The sequence below is a fragment of the Benincasa hispida genome, chromosome 11, assembly GCF_027475165.1.
Source record: "Benincasa hispida cultivar pf3 chromosome 11, pf3_genome.v1.1, whole genome shotgun sequence".
In the NCBI taxonomy this organism is placed as follows: Eukaryota; Viridiplantae; Streptophyta; class Magnoliopsida; order Cucurbitales; family Cucurbitaceae; genus Benincasa; species Benincasa hispida.
The window spans coordinates 54,052,664-54,076,244 of NC_143488.1; the positions used below are offsets into that span (position 1 = coordinate 54,052,664).

Consider the following 23,581-nt stretch of genomic DNA (forward strand, 5'->3'; position numbering starts at 1 on the left):
TTTATCTATTTGCCCTTGTTGGGATTGATGCCCTAAATCTTGTAGGGTCTTGTAGTTTGTAAACACTGTATAAACAAACACTTTGTGATTTATGCTATATGATATTTTATTCACTTCAGTCTATGAAATATTTGATATTTTAGTTGCATTAACCACAAACCAATAAACTAAGATCCATGATTATCGTTGTAACTTAAAACATGTATGTGGAGACATACAAGTGGATCGTGTTTTAAGTGATAACCTAAATGGTCTGTAAGTATATGGATAAGGAGGGATACCTTATCCTAGTGACACTACGAGTATGATCCGGTTTGTAGGTGTTACAAATGTTGTAAAGTGCTACAAATAATCTGATTTCGATCATTCATGTATTAGACATGCGAGCAAGGATATTCTATACAAAGGAGTTTGTATAAGACCGGACCATAAAATGTTTAGTCTCGTTATATATCTCGTTCATAATTGAGACTTTCATTTTACTAGGATGACCATAGGTAACATAACCTTAATCCTAAGTTAGTTGTGAACTCCTACCTATGAGGGCGGTCTTTTGATTTGCATGGGTGAGAGTGGCCAGATCGCCGACTCAACAAGCCTACCATTTTGGGGATTCATTTGATTGGGAAGTTGGGAACTCAACTACACAAAATGAAATTTACTCCTTCCCCGAAGCAGGGGTAAGTAGATAAATTACTCCCTTAAGGGCTAATTTCGGGGCTTGAACAATGTGACGCCACACCCTCTCCTGGCTCGAGAGGGGTTTAGTCATAGTGGGACTATAATCTATTGTTCATTAGAGGAATCAATGGTACTTAGATGTAACTATAGGGGCAAAACGATAATTTGGCCAAGTTGTACTTATGAGCGATTTGTGAAGGGTCATCGTACTATTGATTGGTTATATCCAATTGTCACATAAATATATCTGTAGTGTGAAGAGTGCAGTTGTCAGTCTTTAGTGGAATGCCTGGCAGTTAACGGATGGTGGATAATGTGATTAAAGAGTTTCAGTTATTCACGTACCGTTAGAGCTTCAAGCTATAGGTCCATAAGGTTCCCTTAGTAGCTCAATGTATTCAAGTTGATAATCAGTTTTTGGATTAGTTTGAAATGTTCAAATTAATAAAAGGAAATTTGATTATATATATGATATAATTAAATTAATTCAATTATATATGATACAATTGATATAATGTATTTGATACATTATTGTTTGATTAGAGGAACTAATATTTGAATATGATTCAAATATAATTTCCATGAATTAGATTCATAGTCATTAAATTTAATATAAATCAATAAATATGATTTATATTAAATGCCATAAAAAGAGAAAAAGAACTATGGTTTATGTATTGTATATGATGCAATATTAAAACTATAGGTTATAAATATAATATGATAAGTTAGTTATTGTATTTTTTATAATTTATTAATTATATGATAATGAAATTTTTTTTCCTCCAATAACTACCTTTAGTGGGTGGTTACACGATTTTTTGGCAAATTGAGATAAAAGAAAATTTGATTTCAAAATCTCAAAAAACTGAGATTACTAACTATCGAGTGACTATACGATGGCATCGAGTTTACTATACGATAGTGCTCTTAACTAAACGATCGAGCATTGATGCTATACGATAGACTTCCATCTTCTACACGATAATGTTGCCCATTACTCGATCATCTCCTCTTCCTCTCTAAAACCTTCCCTCAAACCAATATAAGCCAGAGCTCACAACTCCTGGATTCTCACACCGAGAATACCAAGAAAATCTCATGGTTGTGTCTGATTGTTCGAGGATCGAGTTATTACTCATTGGTGTTTGAGGGAGTTCGAGTTGCTCGTTGCATTCGAGTTTGATCGAGGGATACACTTGAAGAAAGGTTCTTCAAAGTTATTGTTTTCTTGATCCTTGTATTTAATTCAAAGCATGTTGTAATTTATGATTAATGCATAATATGTTTAGTATGACTGTGAATGTATGTGTTCTTTCACAATGGAGTTTGAATGATCCACTTTCGTTCATAGGTTCTCTGTAATTAGAGTTCCTTCGGCCCCTGCATCGGGGAAGGAGTAAATTTTGTCTTATGTAGCTGAGTTCCCAGCTCTCCAGTTAGACGATTCCCCAAAATGATAGGCTTGTTGAGTTGGCAATCTAGCCACTCTCATCCATACAAATCAAAGGACCACCTTCATGATCAGAAATTCATAACTCACTCAGGATTCAGGTCATGTCACCTATGATCATCCTAGTGAAATGTAAGTCTCTATTATTAACGATGTTATATAAAGAGACTAATTATTTCGTGGTCCGGTCTTATATAAACTCTTTGTATAGGATACATCTACTCGCATGTCTCCATATGAATGATCATTATGAGATCATTTGTAGCACTTTACAACATTTGTAACACCTACAAAGCGGGCCGTATCCGTAGTGTCACTAGGATAAGGTACCCAGCTTTATCCATCTATTACAGACCATTTATGTTATTGTTTAAACAAGATCCACTTGTATGTCTCTACATACTTGTTCAAATTACATGAAATAACCTCGGATCTTAGTTTATTGGATTGAGTATATGCTTATTTTATTAGATTAATGGTGTGTAGTAAATGTTAACAATAAAATAACATTTATTTTATTGGATTTAGTATATGCTTATAAAATAACATTTATTTTATTAACAATAATATGTTTATATAGAGTTTACAAACTACGAGATTACAAGGAGATTTAGGACACCGTTCCCAACAGCCACTCTTACCCATATAGATCAAAGGACTGTCGTCATAAATAGGAGTTCATAACTCACTCAAAATTAAGGTCAAGTCTCAATGGTCATCCTAGTGAAATATTAGTTTTTTCAAGTAACGGTGTTATAAAGAAAAACTAATTATTTCGCGGTCCGGTCTATGTATAAACTCATTTATACTGGATACACCCACTGACATGTCTTTACATGAACAATATGATTCATATTTTTTTTTTATAACACTTACATCTCATGTAACAATTACAAAGTAGGTCGTATCGCAGTCTTACCAAGATAAGACACCCAACCTTCATCCATTTACTACAGACCTTTTAGGTTATTACTTGAACGTGAACCACCTGTATGTAAACCACATATTGTTTAAGTGACATCATATAACCTTGGATCTTAGTTTTTTGAATTGAATTAATGTGGTCTAAATGTCAAATACCTCTAATTTTATTAGATAAATAATTTGTGTTAACAAAAACAACAAACCACTATATATACTAGATTTAGGACACCAATCCCAACGTTGTTCTCTTGCTTCCTTTTCGCTCTTGCTATCATGCTCTCTTCTCTCTCAATGTATTTATGTGAACCCTTAAACTTTTTTTACTAGCTAATTATGTTGAAGTCCTCTTAATTATGTATTTAAGCTCTTGTAATATGTATTTATAATATTGTATTAGTAACAATGTATGGAAGGCCTAATGTATATGTATGTAGGATTGAATGAGGGAAAATATGCTAAGTATGGAATGTCAAGTACTCAGGTGAAGTAGAAAGAAGTTAGCACTTAGAGGAAAGTCGAGAATTTTATGCGTTGGAGCTATGACACGCCATGCGACCTGTTTTTTTAAACTATGCGGCCAAAAGTCCAAGAAGAGGACATTATGGCTAAGAATAGCTATGTGGTATGTGGAAGGCCATGGAAAAGGTAAGATGGCTCTTGGATGAGGAGGAATAGAACAACTTCGAATACAAATGTTGAGGGCTGAGTTGGAAAAGGAGATGGTTGCGGACCAATGCATCGAAGGTGTCGATCAAAAGATGTGGCAATGGTTAGAAGTATGTGATGACCAAGAAAGGGCTTAAGTGGTTGTAAGTCCATGCGATGGAGTTAAGTTGGAGAGTTCAACTTAATCAACCAATGAGTGGGCTAGATGGCAGTCTTAGGAATGTTAATTGAGGATTAAGATGCCATGTGGCATTTAATTAAGTTAGCTGACTCATGCAAATCCACATATAAATAGAAGTTGAAAAGGGAAATGTTTTGCCAAAATTTTCCTATGCTTAAGAGAAAGGGTTGCTACCATCTGAAGCTCAGAAAGAGTTAAAGAACTCTCGGGCAAGTTTGAGAGAGTTGGGGATTTCCAACCGATCTAAAGGAATTTGATGCTCAAATTCTAAGGTAAGATAGTTAAGATGTCTGTGAGCGAATTCATTAAAGGGAATCTAATTAGTTAATGGCTGCAATTAGAACTATGGAACCTGGAAGATTGAAATCTGAAATCTGAAATGATATTGTGGATGAATAAGCAAGTAGCTGCACATGGAAAACAAACAAGCAGCTGACCAGCCGATGATATGCGTTGATGCATGTAAGTATTAACAAAGTATTCACAGTTAAGGTGCGTTGAATGCATCACAGAGTAGACGCTCATCACATAGGCTAAGAGGGGTGTTCCAGTGCCTACCCGAGCATCGTGAGAGAGGGTTGCCATTTTTCGGCTAAGTTATAAGGTAAAATGACTAGGTGTAGTTGATGCGATGAGATGGGTTAGATACGATGAACTTAGTCACGATGCGATGAAGTTAAGTTTATGCGCTAAGCTCAAAAGGAAGCTAATTATACTAACCAAGGGACCTTTCCTTATTTCAGGGCTGACTTACAGACCCTTGGATAAATAGCTTAAGACAGTGAGCGACAATTTTTTATAAATGTTTTCTAATGACCATTTCTGCATATGATTTCCAACGCATAATCGATTCAACATGCAGTTTTAAAACCATGATTTCTATGACGAATGCTTTACTCATTATTGGATGCATGACCCATGTTTTCAAATAAATGGAATTTCATATGTGAGTTTAGCATGTGATTTCAGTAAGTTTATGCCTATGATTTATACTTAATATTTCCAAGGTACTATGCAATGACATGAAATTTATGAAGTATGGTTAACTTACATGAGTATTTTGTTATTACATTTTAATATGTTTTAAATGTTTAAATCCCTTGTATAAATCCTACTCCAATGTTGGTACCAAAGGCATGGTAAGGTACCCAAATTTCAATTACACTAGGAATCCTCGACACCGAAGGTATGGTAAGGTGGTCAGGACCAAATCCAGCTCTATGTACATGTATAACCCATATTATCGACGTTAATGAGAGTCAAGCAAAATGACTCTCTCTCAACTAAGGTTATGAAGGGTTGAGCAAAATGACTCTCCAATATGCTCAGAAAGAGGAGTAGAGGTGGTTTACAGGTTAATAATGAGCTCCAATTTAGGGTTTAATATATGATATGCTTTCATGTTTCCAGTTTTAATTATAAACTTTGGAAGTGATCATGTAAATATTTTATGAGAAGTCATGTCTATGCTATTTATGTTAAAACATGCTTTATTTTAAATAGTCACTCATTGAGCATTTTAAGCTCATACTTTTAAATGCTTTATCTCCCCAAGTAGCGGTCGACGTCTCGAAGTTGAGTAGATTTACCAATCAATCTCTATCAAAATTCTTCAATAATTTGAAGTTTATGTGGTTTACTTGTCATGTTTTAAATCCTAATTTTATATGCACACGTCTTGGGTTTCGAGGTAGAATTTTGGAGTCAAAAGTCGTATTTATAAATATTTGATATTTGGATGACTATAATATAATGGATATATTCTGAATGGTAGCACTGTGTAGTTAAATGATATATGAGAGTATGTATGTAATTATTATAGGATTTTCAATTGCTATTAGGTCAACAGGTGCTAGGAATACAGGTTCATTAGTACAGGTTGGATAATAGTTGCCATAAGAGAGTTGTCAACTGATGTCTTCACATCCCTTCTCAGGTTAAGAGGGCAATTTGGGAGGGGTTGACAGTTTGGCTCACAAACATGAGTTGAGTTGATATAATATACTAACTCAATGTTTGGCCCACCAACTTTAAATGTTGGTGGAGTTGGGTTGGTATATTTCATCAACTCACTACAACTCTCCGTTCTTCTAATATTTTCAATGACTCCACCCATTTTCCATTACTACTCTCCGGAAACCAACTTTAGGCTTCGACAACCACTTCTAATGACAACTTTAGTAACCAACTCCAACAACTAATTTTTGACTTTGACAATCACCTCCAATGACAACTCTGACGACCAATTTTGGGCTCCGGCCAACAACCACCTCCGAAAACAAACTTCGATGACCAACTCTGACAACCACCTTTGTAGTCTGACTACAAACTCCAACGAAAATCACTTTCGATGATCAAATATTAGAAATTTAATCTATATCAAATATGTAAAACAACATTTAATTTATTAATTATAACAAAGAGAGAAAAATTGACATACCTTTAGAACCTATCTTTACGAGGAAAACGATAGAAGCTCATGCTGATAACGTGTTGTAAACTTGAGGAGCACAACAGGAACACGGATACCAATAAAATATAATATTAAAATTAATATAATATACTATAATAATAAAATAAATAAATATTAAAATAAATTAAACATAATATATAAATATATGAAATTAAAAAAAAGTAAATAAAATAAAAAAAGATGGATTTCTCCACTTTCTCCAATCTTTTTGGATTTTGCCTAACGTGTGTATTTCAAAATCCACCAAATGCCACTATTTATAGACAATTTGGCTCTACTGGAAACCTTTCTTGTCAGCTACCAATTTGATCTTTGATTTGACTTCTACTACCTATGCATCATGTCACCTTCTCTTTCTTCTATTGCATGAGTCTGTGCATCTCCAGTTATGCGATTTCAATATTGACGTCAGGAATTTCCTCCGCGATGAATTGTTGATCGCATGATAGGATTTTTGTATTTCAAAAAGGATAATTTCATAACTTTTAAGAGTTATGAGATAATATACACATGAAATCATGAATTTCTTACCAATTATGTCGCATTATCCATGAGTGTTCGGACAAACTTTGAATATTCATGAGCATCCGAACCAATTTACATACACTTGGACTAATCTCATGAGACAACCTGTCTGACGCTGCTTGATTAAAGAAGGGATAAAACAGTAAAAGTAGAATTATTTTCTTACCTCATTCATAAAACTCTTGCAACAGACCAAAGCTCTGACTTGCTGATCCAGATACAAAATCCATGACGTTTATACACTGTTCACTACAATCACGGGTCACTGCTGATGAGTGATGAGATATATAAGCATCAATATACGAATCCATCGTTTCTTTATACACCCCAGTCTATAATAAAGCTTGATAGTTTGTAAGCTTGAGAGCCTTGAAGCCACTAGCGACCCCAAGAAAAACCACCAACCCAGTTACAATAAAAGAGCTAGAACTGAGATGTAGATCTAGGTAGAATAGAGAGAGAAACATTAATTTCACGAGTATAGAAACAAAGATATCCAAGAGCAACTAATGAGTTGTGGTCGAGTTGAGAAGTCTGAAGGGCCACATTATATATTATGAAGAATCTCAAGCCATATTGGATCAAGATCAACAATAGAAATTAGGTTTCCTTTGATCCAAAGCCTTCCACGAAACTTTATAAACCTGTTCCTTGAAAAGCTAAACTACAGACTTGTTTCAAGAATTAAACTTGACCTGACATAAGCACCCGACTACTTTAAGAACTTATAGAACAGTATTAATTCTCTAAGAAATAGTGAATTACTTGCGTTCGCTGAGCACTAATTTAACAAACAGGCCCAGTAAAAAACTAAAAGCTTACAGGACAACAAAACAGTTCCACTTTTGTTGCATAACAGGGAGCAATTCATTACAGAGGAACGATCTGAGGAAGCTCGGTCTGATTTGGCAGGAAGAAAATTTGCAATCATATCAAGTAATGCTTCCTGACCACCTCTCATATCAAGCTGCAAAAAACACGTCTCATTTCCTTCAGCCTTCAGGAACAAAGAATATTTTGCAGACGATATGCTTGTGGTACCTTCTCACAGAAAGCCCTGTTTCTAAGTTGCTTTGATAAAACAACGCAAAGAAAAATTACAGGAAAAGCTGTACCACCGTGCATACACTAATTTTGCGAAGCTTAAAAGCACCCACGCCTTTCCACTGACCATTGTACGATAATTAAACTGACCAATCATTTTTGACAGGATTAGTGATAATAAGGTGGTACAAGCTGAAAACGCTATGTTATGTCTGATCAATTACGTACTTTTTGAAGAGGCAAATGCACGTTACAGCTATATTCTGTCACTGTTGCCACCCATATTGCTGGTTTCTGTTTCCACCCATCACATTGGAGCCACGGCCAGTACCAGAACTACCAGCATATGGACCATTCTGTGGGTAACTTGAAGCTCCCACACCATAACCACCACCTCCAGCCCCACCTCGGGGACCAGCACCAGAAATGTTACCAGATCCATATGGTGCACCTCGTCCTTGAGTATATTGTGTGTTGCCATAACCACCCACACCTTGACCACCACGACTCGGGTGGTTGTATCCAGAAGAAGGATTTCCACCTGAGGGATACCTACCAGGACCTGGGGGTCCACGAGGCTTCCCCCCAAAATGATGGCTAGGCCCTGCGGCAATTGGAGGTTGAGACCCATGAATAGGCTGGTTAGCTACTGGTCGCATCTGCGCATGAGCTTGCCCCGACTGCTGAATAGGTGGAAGACGTCCACCATGCTGTGCGTGTTGTAACTTCTGTCGCTTTGCAGTTTCTTCATGGTGTCGTTGCTGTTGACGCTTCTTCTTTGTCTGGAACTCGTGCGATGCTTCATACTTGGGTAAACTGGATATGATTGGAAGACTTTTAAAAATATATTGAAAATTAAATGGAACTGATGTCACATCAAATAGAGAAGTAAAATAAATAAAAGTTTACCTCTTAGGGTCGCAAGGTAATGGATCTGTCCAAAAATACTCTGCATCTAGGGCATCCTTCGCAGCAATTCTCTACATTTAATGTGAAGAGGAAGAACACGAGTCTGAATGCAGCTTAAGAATCCAGAATATGGGTTAAGTAAATACTAGATACGAGGGTATATTTGAATTACCGTTTCCAAACCCCCAAAATGGAACATACTGGGACATTTTTAGTTGAATATAATGTAATCTCTGGATCTTTACCCAAATGGATATTTTTATCCCCCATGAAAATAAAAAGGTTTTGGGTATAAGTTAATCGATTACCACTGATAAAAACATAGAAAATCATAGTTACTCACACTTGAATGTTTCATGTTTTGTCCCTTCGAGGACATCCAATAAAATTAAATGTTTCATGTTTTATTTCCCATTCAATCTAAAAATGCATATTTCTATCCACATGGCATGAGAGTTACATTACCTCCATTTTTTCCCTCTGAGGCCGGCACCACAATCATACTGAACTTCTTATTCTAGTTATTCTTTTGTCAACGCAAGGGCCAAATAACCATGCGCAATCATTAGTTCCACCCAACATCCCACAAATTCATGGTGCCTTAGCCCCAAAACCCAACAATTCACGTTGCAACTAGGATTTTATTTTATTTTTTAATTTTCTCACGTCAAAATTTTTCTTCTCCTCGACCCCGTCCCAACTTCTTTTCCAACTTTTAATATATATATAGATAGACAGACAAATAGATAGATAAGAAACCCTCAATTTAAATTTTGATAAAATATAATTTTGGTTTTAGTAGGAAGTTCAGTAATTTTCTATTTAATACAAATTAGGAATTAACTATTTAAATGAAAATTTTTCAAAATAATTTATTTTATTTTATTTAATTAAGATTATAATAATAGTAATAAAAAAAATTCCCATGGGAAATCAGATTCCACAAAATTAAACAGAAAATTTTGCAAGCCAGAGAATTAAATGAGGGCAGGGATGAGGATGGGGACGGAAAATTCATCCCCATCATGGACATCCCTACAAGCAGTAGTCGCCAGGCTGATCCTAGCTACACCCCCACGGCCCAACCATGCAACCATGGAGGGCGATGCAGGATGACATACTAAATCGTAAGAGCATGTTTTGCATTTATGATTTATTCCAAACATATAATGAGCTGAAAGGCATTCAATATCTAGACAAAAAAGAAAGATTTTTTTCTGACAAGAAATGCAGATAGATCAAAGCGATACCTGAGAAGGATCAAGAGTGAGCATCTTCTCCAACAATTCTAAAGCATGACGATCAAAACTACATATGAAATATATATTAAAGACATGAAAATAAAAGGCTGCTGATAAGAACTGCAGTGGACCAAAAGAAGGTAAAGACCAGCGGAACTTACTGCCTGAAAACTTCTCTAAGACGTCTCTTCATCGGCCTTGTGGGTTTCAAATTGTTGTACCAAGGGATTTTTGAAACCCCAGGCCAATTGACCTCATCTGGAGCACCACATAGCTCAAAGATCTTATTCAATTGCTCCGGCTACAATAATTTACGAAAAGGCTTCAGGATGCCTGTTCAACAAACTCATAATAAAAGGCTTTCAAGTCTAATATTTGTTTGAGCCGCATTATATTCCTACGAGCACTGATAAACAAGTTTAAGTACCAGAAGTTTTTTTCACCCATTTGGATGAAGAATCGATCACCAGTTTGGATTCTCCATTTCAAATTATAAACATTTCCCCTATTATATTTTGATGCACAAAATATTCATATCTCTGACCAGAAAAAAGGGGGTTGCAGATAACAATTGCTCCGGGCGAAATTTTCACAGCTTGTTAGTCACATTAATCAATGAACATAAAATCAAGAAACAAATTACTTTTGACTAAAATAAAAATCGAAAGCCCAAACTAATTAATTATATTTGCTAGTATAGATATTTGCAGTCTGATTAAAGAAACATGTGAGGTATACTAAGAATTACATGCACAAGTAAAAATGACTTTATAAATATCTCTTTCTAGTTCAAGAATTGCAGAGGTAAGGGATCAAACAGACCTTTGGAGTGATCATAGGTCTCTTATCCATTAAGCAATGGCTCATATTGGTAAATAACCTTATACATATTATTGATGTACATGATTGAATTCAAGTTGTGGAGGATCAAAATGCTTATCTTGTTTTTTCAGACACAGAGTTCAGCACTCAATAATACAATCATGAGGGCATTACAAATTTATTTAGGGATTTCGATAATACAATCATGAGGGCATTACAAATTTATTTAGGGATTTTCAACTCAGGCAGATGATACAGACACCACACCACATAAATTAATGAAAACAGGAGACCACAGATACTACAAAATCTAAAAACTAAAATATAATGGATTGCAAATCTAGTCAATTGAAGATAGTTTTGTCCAATACAAAATGAAAAAGGATAATTCATGACAAGAGACTATAGTGCAATGTGACAGTCTGAACCTGGTGTAAATATAATAGAGGTGTAAATATAGCTTCTTAAGACAATATTGCGCCCCATTTCACAGGAAAACCCCTACCTCGTCCTTGCCAGGGAATATTGGCTTCCCATGTAGAAGCTCTGCAAAAATACAACCAACAGACCACATGTCTACAGCTGGACCATATTTTGTTGACCCAAGCAGCAACTCAGGCGGTCTGTAAACTGATGATGGTCAAAACTATGTGTAATCAAGATCCTTTTATATTCATTTCACACTTCTAATAATTGAAAGAAGAGTTAGCTACATACGGGAAAAAAATGTGGATAACTGTACTAAGCAATATACCTGTACCATAAGGTAATGACGCGATTTGTTAGATTTGCATTGTGATCATTAGAAAACGACCGGGCAAGCCCAAAATCTGCAAGCTTCAGATTTCCATCATTGTCAATAAGCAAATTTGAGCCTGCAGAACAAACATAAAAACAATAAACCAAACAGCAAAAAGGAAGAAGAAAGAAGGAATATGCATGAATAATGACTTCTTAATTACCTTTTATATCCCTATGCAGTACTTGATTTACATGACAATAGTGAAGCCCTGTGAGAAGCTGCCTCATGTAGCACTGTCAAGAAAAGACACGCAACCACAATTCTCAGAGACCAAAATAGCTATTGAACAATAAAAAGGACACATGCACCGTTTTGTAAATACCTTGATTTGGGGAACTGAAAACCTCATCTCTGGACGATCAGCAAGACCTGTCAAATCATGGTCCATGTACTCGAAAACCATGTAGATGCCACCTTTATACTTGTTACCATCTGCACATCCAGACAAGCTATATAATAAGAAAAACTCATTCCATGCATTCTAAAATACAATTTAAAAAGGAAAGTTTGCAGTAATGCAACTAAATTCTACTAAAATGAAAAAGGACAATTATATGGCATTGAATGCAAATGCTACAAATGAAGACAGAACATGCCTGGCTTCCCTTGTTCATCCTGCTCAGGACCTGAAAACACACACCATAACTTACTAAAGTGTAGAAAACAAGCAAAAACCAAATAGTCACAACAAAACAAATGTAATATCAAAATGATACCTGGAGATGTCACGATCTCTTTCAACTTGATTACATTTTCATGATGGAGCTTCTTTAGAATTTTGATTTCTCGAATGGCAGTAATAGGGAACTACATGGACAAATGAACTGAATGTTACATCACATAACAAGCTTTTGGCTTAAATAGAAGTATTACACTAACATTATATTTTCCATGGCAGGTAGTGTCATACTGTAACAGAGCATATTAAGGCTCCAACTTAAATTTGAGCTATCATACAACTTTCAGAATTTCAAGTCTATAACCAGTACCGGCTACTCTGGTATTCTCAAATGATGGCAGGGTAAACTACACTGCTTACTACCCAAGTAAGCTAGATGGTGAAAAGATTGAGTGAATGAGAAACATACCCCCTCCCTCTCATTATCCATTCGTATTTTCTTCAGTGCAACAATTTCACCTGTTTTTAATTCTCTGGCCATGTAAACTTGACTGCAAGCGGAAAAGCACGTAGATACAAATTACTCCATGCATTATTGCAACTAAATTGACATTTAACTACTAACAAGAGATATACTATCCAGTGTTTTTAAATACCCAAGGCGCCTTAAGGCGCAATGGCTCTTTGGAGCCTAGGCGCAAGGCGCACAAAAAAGCGCGGGCTTTTTTTTGTGAGGCACACTATATATAAAAATATTACATTAAAAAGAGAGAGTATAATTGAAGTGGAAATATGGAAAAAAAAGGGACCCAAAACACAAGAAATTTTGCATTTAGGTTTTGTAAACTTGATCCTTTTAGTTAATAAAGAAGGAAAATCCTTAATTATTACTATGTTTTAAAAATAATTGAAAAGCCCCAAGGCGCAGGGCTTTGATCCTTGGGGCTTCACAAAAGGCGCGCGCCTAAGGCGTGCCTTATTTTGTGAGCCTCGCTTTTCCAAGGCGAGGCGCCAGACCTGCGCCTTGGGCCTAGGCGTGCCTAGGCGCGTGCCCGAGAGGGCTTTTTAAAACACTGATACTATCATCAACCTTGTGCAAGAAAGTAATTAAAATCTTTGATGTAAGGTAAGGGGAAATTCTCATATTACCACGAACATTAATCAGAAGCATGCATATAAACCGTATCAAAGTGAGCAACCTACCTTAGTAGCAACTGCAGCATGCATGGAGCATGAGCTATGACTAAAATAGTAAAGGAAGTGGACGTGGATAGGGGGACTAAAAGGAACAACATTACTATTGGTTTTTAAGTTCATGTGATCTTGGCTCATCGATGAAAAGAAACTCTTCTATTTAGAGGCAAAAAAAATTGTCCAAATATGTCGCAGCATCTTTCCCAATCCCAACAAACATTCTTCTCATTCAGAAGCATTAATTCATTGAAAATGCAATTAATGTGGAAAGAAGAAACTTTGACATGGGACACTGAGAAAAACAGGTGTTACAAACTTGAGCTTGGTTCCATATTTATGTGATAACTCAAATGTTGTTACACGTGAATTCAAATAAATTCTTGTCCACGTAAAACATAGAGGAATAGATCAGTAAAGCATATGGTTTATTAAATTGAAAAGAAATATTTTCCCAGCAAACAATAACTACTGCAGCGGATAATTAAAATAAGGTGGGGAAGGGTATACTTAAAGGCACAAATATCATACCCATAAGTGCCTTCGCCAATCTGCTCCAGTTTTTCAAAGCAATCGACGCTTCTAGATCCCCACGAAGGGGACTCATTAACATTGAGCTGCCCTGGGGCCGTTATAGCCATAGTCTTGCCTTAGGACCCTACTGCAGGATCGAATAACCAGCCATCCAAATGTAACATTAGAGCGTAGACAACAACTGATAACACAAATCGTTTCAACAAAATATTTAAAAAAAGGGAACTCCAATCCAAGCTTTATGAAGGAAAGAAAAGAGAAATCATCTGAATTGGGAATTGTGGTTAGGAACAGAGGGAGTAGCTGGAGAGCTGTAGATTAAAGACGATATGGACAGTTCCATTTTTACCAAGGTGCATTGATATTCACACTACTTACCTGTCAAGACATGAATTCATCTGACCTCTTTTCTCATAGTCTCACCAGAATGCACAAATCATACATCATACTTTTACACTTCATACTCTTAGCAACCAATCTCGACATACAACATCCTTAACATCAATAAATCACGACAAACATCTCAGCATGCTCAACATATAAAAATATATGACGATTAAAAAGTAGCATTCATATCAATTATAATTACGCACAAATAAGGCATAGAACATGCTACCGTACAAGAAACATATTCAACAAGAAGAACAAGATTTAGAGGTTAGAACTCAGTTTGGAATCCTTAATCGAAACTGAAAGGATATTGAGGGTTTCGACAGGGGTTATCAACTAATACTTTACCTAAAGCCAATCTAAAACGCCTTTACAACTTGGCTCAACAGTCCAAGACTACAAACAAGGGAGTTATGGGTGTTTGAAACCAATTCATAACACTTAGAAAGTTCGAAAGGGTGTAACCTGATTGTTACTGCCTCAATCTTGCTGAAAATAACTCCTTGCTTGAAAGTGTTCGAAGGAACCCAATCTTGCAGATCTGAAGTCGTCGGGTCGTGGGTGTTAATATCTGAGATCGATCACAGTGTAAGCCACAGAAAAAGATCGCCAAATATGGAAAATTGCACTGCTATTCAAATGGTTCAGTCACCGTCACGCCGCTATGAGCCTAAACGCGCCGGCTAGGGCCGAAACACGCTGCCGCCGCCGCGATAGATGAGGAGATGGGTCGCGAATCACCGTCGTGGGTACTGCTTCGCCACTTGCGCACGGTACGCCGGAGAAGAAGACGCGCTGTTACGGTCGCAAACCGTCGGACACTGCTGCTCCTGCGTGCTGCAACCGTCGCCGGATAAGAAACAAGAGAGAGTGTCAGAGGGAGAGCAAAATTATCTCTTTCCGGTAAAAAAAAAAATATCCACAACTATTATTTTTTATTTTAATTAACCCTGGAGTTTAGAGTTAAAAATTCCCTTTTAATTTTGTTTTTACTGATATTGAAAACCAAATTAATTGCATTATATATGTAATTTTTCGGGTAAAATAGAAGTGAGGGGATTTGAACCATATCTTTTGATCGAGAGCACATGTTATATGTTAGTTGAACTACGTGTTATACACATCTATTTTATTCTAATATTTTAAAAGAGACACTCTAAACAAAGGGCAAGATTTCTCTATATATAAACATTTTGAAGGGAATTTATATATATATACCACATTTTAAGTATCATTTGACACAAGGAGTGTTTGGTTCCCAATGTTTCAAAATATACATTTCTAGTTCCCGAGGTTTTAATAACAATATTAAAAGGTCCCTAAAAGGGTGAGTTGAGAGGGACGGTAAGTCTTGGCATTGACGAAATTTGCCTAGGGAGTAAAGATGAAAGAACGAAAAAGAAAATTCCGAGATTGCATGTACCATCATAAAAAAAAACTAGACAAAATATCAATTAATATATACCCTAAAATTTGGAAATTGTATCCATTAAAATTATAAAATTTATATTTGTATTAATTTAAACCTTTAAATTTCATAAATATATTGATTTATACTATCATTTTTTATGTTTCATATGGATACAAATTGTTTGAGATTTGTAATGCTTTCAATTAACTCCTAAATTTTTATATCGTTGATTTTCTTTGAAAATCACACACTATTCTAATGAAAAAAATCTATGCATTTATAAGAACATATGCATTTGATGATTTTCAAAGTTAATGTTAATAATGTGTCTAACTTGATTTAGACATGAAACTTTGAGAGTTTAATCGAAATACTTATAAGTTCCACGCGATAATTTTCAAATAAAATCCAAATAAGATTGTAAATTAAATTCATGATTTAAATCGATATAATTATTAGTTCAAAGTTCTAATAACACAAAATTTATGGATATACATTGATATTTTCCATAATTATCGTGTGTACAATATTCCTGCTAGTCTATAGTTAAAAAATATCTATTCAAAGTTATGATATGAGACTTTGTTCTAAACTTCGAATACTACAAATCTTTTTTCTAAAAAAAAAAAATTGCAAATACTCATTTAAAACTTTAACTAAATAGATGACCAAAAATGTATTCAGCCCAAAATTAAAAAATATGTTACATTCCCCTATTTTAGGGAGTTGATTTCAATTTTACCGTATCATTCTTAGAGTTTCATTTTCACCAGCAAAGTGTGGAGTTTGTCTCAAGAATTCATGTTTGTATTTATTTCGACAAATCTAAACTCAAACTCGAAAAAGAATATAACAAAAGACACATGTCACATACATAAACTACACCCGTTATCATCCTACCCCTTTCAATCCAATGCCCAAATTCTTATATTATTTTCTCTACGATTATTTCATTAACTCAAATTCTAAATTGATTTTTTATATGTTTACATTCATTCACTTGTAGCAACACATAATATCCATCGATGAATTTGATGTAAAGACTTTAAAAAATTGTTTTTTAAAAAAAAAAAAAATTAAAACTTCATTGTTAAACTTCAAACTAGGGGTGAGCATGATAGACCGACCAAAACTGATCGAATCAAAGATGATCGGTCAGAGAAGAGGAGAGACTCGGTCGGTGTCGGTTTGATAAAAATTCAAACAATAAAACCGACCGATCGATTGACAATCAATTTGTATTTCTTAACAGTCAAGGTCAGTTTGAACATTTATTGAACTCACATCAATTCAGTAACGATATGATTGAAAAAACGACTCTAATAGACCATTATACACCCTACTTTAAACTTAAAAAGTTAGATTTTTTTTTTAAAAAATGTAAGTTCCAATTGAAAGTTGAAACAAGCTCCCTAGTTGAGAGTATTTATGATAATTTTATTTAACCTAAGTTCCTAAATTTATATTTGAACGAAAAAACTTGAAGGAAAAAGGGTAAAAAAAATAAAGCCACTATAAGAAAGGAAAAAGGCTTGCGGTACGATCTTGTGATCCCTTTCCCTTCAGATCTGTCTCCTGAAAGCCCCAAATTCGAGAGGTAACCTACTCTGGCTCCATTTTTGCTTCAATCTTCAACTTTCGAATTCCATTCTATACAAACCTTTCTTGCAGATCTCAATTGATCTTTAATCCATTTCATTTGATTCATTTGCTCGTACATTGCTAAATCTTTTCGATCTTCTTCATTGTTGGTTGGTAAAGCAAAATTTGAATTTCACACTTGTTCAGTTTAAATTTCTCATTGCGTGATTTGAATGTCATCAGGAGGCACAAAGTGTTTTGGGAAAGTGAAGTTTTATGATGGTTGTTTGTGGTTCACTGCCTTTTGTGTGTCCTTGTTAGGTCGTAATTTTCTATTTATGACAATCGCTAGGAGTTTTTCTTGGAAGATCTTTTAAATCTATGTTAAGACAAGCTGAAAATTATTTTCAAATCTTCGAGTTTCTAATTTTGAATGTTTTTGCTCGCCAGTCCTGTGATTGTTGCCCATAAAAGGAAGCAGAAATGGGGTTGACCTTCACGAAGCTCTTTAGCAGGCTCTTTTCTAAGAAAGAGATGCGCATTTTGATGGTGGGTCTCGATGCTGCTGGTAAGACGACGATATTGTACAAGTTAAAGCTCGGAGAAATTGTTACCACCATCCCCACTATCGGTAAGTATCTGTATAAAGTGCAGATTTAGTTGCAACCATTTTGAATTTCTTCTTTAATTCATTGATATTGTTGTTGAGATTTTTAAACAGAGAGGATTTAAGTGGCAAAGTTAGGTAAAACGAATTACATCATTGTTTAATGACCTCGTTTAGAGAACAGAGCTCATTATTTAATTTCTTTAACTTTGTCTCCACCTCTCTTTAATGAGGAGCTACTAAGGTCTTTATTTTCTGAGGTACTCCCACCGTGCATCAATTTGTTGTTTGCCAGCAAATAGTATTCTAATCAGACCTCGGAGTCCTTCTAACCTTTTTGATCAGTCCTCGGGGAAGCTATAAGATTATCATTTCTCTTGCTGCTTAGCTCCTCATCGATCTCTAAATATGAATACCTTGTTTGAAATTTCCTCTATCCCCAAACATCCTTCTTCCATTCCCTTTTTCCTGAAAACTTTGGAATTTCCAAGATTGAGCTGCAGTTGGAGAATGTGCCTTGTATCCAACCAATGACCGAAGGGAAGTTCAAGTTTTATAGAAATGACAACCTTGATCCGTATCCTTTTTTACCCCTAAAGCCAACTGAGAAGAACTGCTGTTCAATTCCACTCTTAACACGTGAAAGAGCAAACGTCATTAGAAAAAATCCCAATAGCTTTCTAACTGCAATAGTTTAGAATTTAGATCACTGAGAGCTAGGGAGAGAATGTGAACATTTTTTTTTTAATTTAATTTTATTATTGCAAATAATTACTTGCAATAGTTAAGTTAATAGGGATGAGTGACGTTTTTCTTCAAAGCATTACAGTTGCTGCATTAAGATTCTCACCAAACCATTACCTAAATTTTTGTTAGGTACTTAAGCACGTTGGAGAACCACACCCCAAAAGCTAGCTATTGGGGTGGGAGAGCCAAGCCACTTAAGTACCACATTGGTCATTTTATTCTAACCAATGTGGGACAAAAGCATTCCATACTACCTTGGTTCCTAACAAGACCCCCATTCTCGGAAAGCCGACGTCCTAGCGGCTACTCCGACGGTACTTCACTCAGCCATACCCGGTCAAAATCCTCCACCGGTTGCACTCCGGAACGTCAACAATTGGCTCTGATACTGTTGTTAGGTACTTAAGCACCTTGGAGAACCACACCCTAAAAGCTAGCTATTGGGATGGGAGAGCCAAGCCACTAAAATACCACATTGGTCGTCCCATTCTAACCAATGTGGAACAAAGGCATCCCAAACTACCTTGGTTCCTAACAATATCCCATCTTTGAAAAGCCGACGTCCTAGCGGTTACTCCGACGGTACTTCACTCAGCCATACTTGGTCAAAACCCTCCACCGGTTGCACTCCGGAACATCAACAATTGGCTCTGATACCGTTGTTAGGTACTTAAGCACCTTGGAGAACCACATCCCAAAAGCTAGCTATTGGGGTGGGAGAACCAAGCCACTTAAGTACTACATTGGTCATCCCATTCTAACGAATGTGGAAGGCATCTCATACTACCTTGGTTCCTAACAATACCCCATCCTCGGAAAGCCGACGTCTCGATAGCTACTTCGGCGGTACTTTACTCAACCAGATCTAGTCAGAACCCGCTGCCGGTTCCATGTGGGTTATTTGGGCATGCTGTTTGGTAGACTTCATCAATTTGGGTGGTTGGCAGTGGGCTGGCTCTAATGAGTCAATGTAGGCCCATTTGTTCACACAGAAAGAAATGATGGTTATGATATTAACATTAGTTTTTGGCTGTTTTTTAGTAATTTAAAAAAAAAAGTATCTTTTGTTTGTACCCACACCTTGAGGACAAGGTGTGTTTTAGGGGCCGGTAATGATAGGATTGGTATTAAGGGTACATTAGTAATTAGTTAGGGAGCTGGTTAGGGAAGTTGGTTGGGGGTGGGGGCCGGGAAGAAGGTAAGCAATATTTTGGTGAATGATTCAGGACTTGAGAGTTATCTCAAGATTGGGAGGGTCCAAGTACCTCAACATTTGGTTTATCTTGTATTTCTTTATCGTTTATATTTCAATATATTCGGGTTCTATCAATTTCACCAATATACGCATTAATTGATTTTTTTCTTTAGGATTTAATGTGGAGACTGTAGAGTACAAGAACATCAGCTTTACCGTTTGGGATGTTGGTGGTCAGGACAAGGTATGCATTTCTCTCTCCCCTACCTTCCTTTCTATGTGTGAGGCTGAAAAGAGAAATAGTTAATTTATTTTGAGATTGGCTTTCCCTGTTTTTATATTTTAAAATATACAGAAGTAGTTGATTTAATTGCTATGTCAAGTGTGAAGCACAAAAACTTTAGTTTGGGCGATGCATACATTATCTCGTTTCAGACACTCACACTCCAATGCTTGTTAGAAATGTTGTAACTTGTTATAAAGGATAATAAGTAAACCATTGTGGATTGACTTAGTGGTAAAAAGGAGACATAGTCTCAATAAATGACTAAGAGGTCAAAGATTCAATTCATGGTGACCACCTATCTAGGAATTAATTTCCTATGAGTTCTTTTGACACCCAAATGTTGTAGGGTCAGGCGGGCTGTCACATGGGATTAGTCAAGGTGTGCGTAAGATGACCCAACGCTCACATATATTAAGAAAAAGGACAATAAGTACATGTTTACTCTTGTTGAACAAATTGAATATAACTACACAAGTTTGACATATGACGAGCATTGTACAATAAGCACCATAACAGCATGTTGAAGACTCTTTTGACATTGACAAACAAAGTGCTCAAACTTTTCTTTTTCCTTGTTCTTTCGACAATTATAGCATGTCGGTTATATCTCATTCTTATGAACAAAAGAGGAGGATTGGTATTCACGTAAATGTCCTAGGGTTTGCACCATCTGTTGATTGATCAAATTAAAAAAATGATTGGCATTTTTTGCAATTTCTTTATCCTTTTTTACATGAGTTTTGTATAGTATTAAGTGAGGGTAAAATACGTTTTCCTCCCTCCACTAAATGGATACACAGTATGCTTAATGTTCTTATTCTATTAGACGTTAAATTATACATTTCTAGCATTTTCAAGAATAAGATACATATATATGTGCAGTATATAAAGAATTATGCATCGTAAGTGCCCACTTTAATTGTGTCATTTTAGGCCTTTGCGCTTTATATATTTGTGAGGGAAAAAAAATTGTCCAGAAATGTTATGATTCTTTAAGTTTGACTGTGGCTTCTTTTTTTGTAAAGATCCGTCCACTTTGGAGGCACTATTTCCAGAATACACAGGGCCTCATTTTTGTTGTGGATAGCAATGATAGGGACCGAGTTGTTGAGGCAAGAGATGAGTTACACAGGATGTTGAATGAGGTATGTTAATACTTGTATATATCTTTCCACTCTACATGTTAATACTGCATGAGTTAATTTCTATTTATACTTTCACTCTAACTTTGATAGTCTATTGCTGTTTGTACTTTGTTCTTACTATATCCTTATTCATCAGTATATTGGCCCTACATTTTAGTTCTTGTAACCTTATCTCTCAAGGGGGGAGTGAATAGAGTTTCTACAATAATTGCATAGCGGGTTCAGCTCATATGAGTATGTTTAGTATAGTTTCAAGCTTCCAAATGGAATAGTTTTGTACATGAGATTCACAAGTGTATCATAAATCAACGCAGTTTGAGAGAGAAGTGTGGTAGGGTTGGGTGTTGGTATTTGTCATAGCAGTAGTTGCTGCAGCTACTGTAGCAGTGGGATTAATGGTTGGAGTAGCAGCAGTGGACTGGCCAATGGTAGCTGGTTTCACCTGCAACCAGTTGATGTTCTGTTGCCGAGTTGGGGTGAGAAAGGAAAGACAGGCTGGCACTGATATTTTGGAGGCTCAATGATCATGGAGTGAGAAAAGGAATGATTTATATATGCGTCAAAGTACTAACCTAGAGAGCAATGAGAAGATATGAGAGATGGTGGTCAGTATATGAGCCTTTATGTGTACAGACTTACAGTGATGAAGGAGCGTAGAGTTACAACTTACAATTAATTCATGAACTAGCACATAAAGATCAATGTATCTGTTGCCTAAAATTAAACAATTCGATTCATACCGTTATGTTTTCCTGTATGGCTGTATCATTATGCATTTTTTGTTTCATAAGTATAGCCGGATGGTGGTGGTATTATTGTTATACATTCCAATTGTTGCAGGATGAGCTTAGAGATGCTGTTTTGCTTGTATTTGCTAACAAGCAAGATCTTCCTAATGCCATGAATGCTGCAGAAATAACTGACAAACTTGGTCTTCACTCTCTTCGTCAACGCCACTGGTAAATTACTTGCTCTTGTTTCCTGTGAGACATCTTCATTGATTAGATCTGGTGAACAGTATTTCTTTTGTTAAAGTCTGTTACATTAAGCAAACCTCGAAAGCTTGCTTGAAAGATGGTCTAAATTTTCGTTTAAATATATACCATTTTCCCTAGTCAATTGCTTTATAATTTCTTATCCTGAAGTTGGAAAAGTGAAATGGCCAAGCCTCAAAATGTTGCTCCAACTCTGTCAGGAAACTGTAGAAAGTTGAGATAAAAGTTGCTTGCACTGCGATTAATATACTTATTCTACATTGTGTTTTGTTCCAGGTACATTCAGAGCACATGCGCGACATCTGGTGAGGGTTTGTACGAAGGTCTAGACTGGCTTTCCAACAACATTGCTGGCAAGGTAAATGCTTCTTGAATTAGATACAAAAAGTAATTGTTTTGCTGGGTTTTGAGTTTAGTTGCATTTAGCTTCTAATTTCTTCACATTTCTTTTTTGTTCTTTCTAATCACACGAAACCAACAAAAAGGATTTTTGGGGGCGTGGATATATATTTGATTTGTTTTCCTTCTTTTAACTTGTTGAAACCCTGTACTCCTCAGGCCTGAAGCGGTAAATGATTTTGATGGATGTTCAAGAATTTGTTCAGAGTTTTCATCATTCTGGGACCAATAGTTTCGTTTAATTTCAGTGATAGTTGGGAAACATTTGGCTATACCTTAAAATGTACTCCAAGTTGTTAATTGCTTCTTTAAGCTTAAACTCCTTAGCTCCTAGAAGTCCATTATTGTACTGTTTTCCATTTAATACCCAATTTTTATCTGATCAATTTGATTATTATGAAATGTCATTATTCGATGTGCCACATGGATCATTTATTTGGTTCTGGAAAGACCAAATTCTCCCTCATATAGAAAGGATTTCCATCTCCTTTGTGAGCCTGAAACGTTTAGATCACTCGTTAACCCTTGTAGTAGAGGGAATGACACTTTGAACTGGTGGAGATCTTTTTGAGAGCCTTCCAGATTTTTTCTTTCTTTCTTTTTTTGTTTTGTTTTGTTTGGGGGTTTGTTATGACTTGTGAGATCTTGCATTTTTAGTCTGATTTGACAGAGATGTTTTAGGGTAGTTTTTGAATTATATGAAGGATTAGCTGAGTAGAAATTTGGTAAGGGACGTTCTTACCAAGAAAACATTGCCTAT

General features: G+C 35.9%; 2 protein-coding genes across 8 annotated transcripts; one reads left to right on the forward strand and one right to left on the reverse strand.

The window, feature by feature from the left end:
• Positions 1–7,428: 7,428 nt before the first annotated feature.
• LOC120090431 (cyclin-dependent kinase C-2-like) lies at positions 7,429–15,398 on the reverse strand. 2 transcript variants are annotated; one of them, XM_039048091.2, is made up of 14 exons: positions 15,108–15,398; positions 14,921–15,026; positions 14,063–14,192; positions 12,810–12,891; positions 12,438–12,528; positions 12,318–12,347; positions 12,044–12,153; positions 11,882–11,954; positions 11,674–11,794; positions 11,425–11,542; positions 10,259–10,398; positions 10,107–10,164; positions 8,857–8,927; positions 7,429–8,763 (listed from the first exon to the last, which is right to left on the reverse strand). In XM_039048091.2, exons 3-14 carry the CDS (start codon positions 14,170–14,172, stop codon positions 8,214–8,216), a joined length of 1,554 nt encoding a protein of 517 aa, XP_038904019.1. In that variant the 5' UTR covers positions 14,173–14,192; positions 14,921–15,026; positions 15,108–15,398; the 3' UTR covers positions 7,429–8,213. The 2 variants fall into 2 exon arrangements, with proteins under 2 accessions (XP_038904019.1, XP_090163745.1); XM_090307619.1 differs by lacking the exons at positions 14,921–15,026; positions 15,108–15,398 and adding an exon at positions 13,040–13,061 and having other exon boundaries at positions 14,063–14,138.
• A 1,892-nt stretch (positions 15,399–17,290) lies between these two features.
• Positions 17,291–23,243, forward strand: LOC120090433 (ADP-ribosylation factor 2-B-like). Of its 6 annotated transcripts, none has more exons than XM_039048095.2 (7): positions 17,291–17,463; positions 17,898–18,078; positions 20,170–20,240; positions 21,308–21,427; positions 22,268–22,386; positions 22,699–22,780; positions 22,981–23,243. In XM_039048095.2, exons 2-7 carry the CDS (start codon positions 17,931–17,933, stop codon positions 22,984–22,986), a joined length of 546 nt encoding a protein of 181 aa, XP_038904023.1. In that variant the 5' UTR covers positions 17,291–17,463; positions 17,898–17,930; the 3' UTR covers positions 22,987–23,243. The 6 variants fall into 6 exon arrangements, with proteins under 6 accessions (XP_038904023.1, XP_038904021.1, XP_090163748.1 ...); XM_090307622.1 differs by having other exon boundaries at positions 17,414–17,621; XM_090307621.1 differs by having other exon boundaries at positions 17,414–17,617.
• Positions 23,244–23,581: the final 338 nt, after the last annotated feature.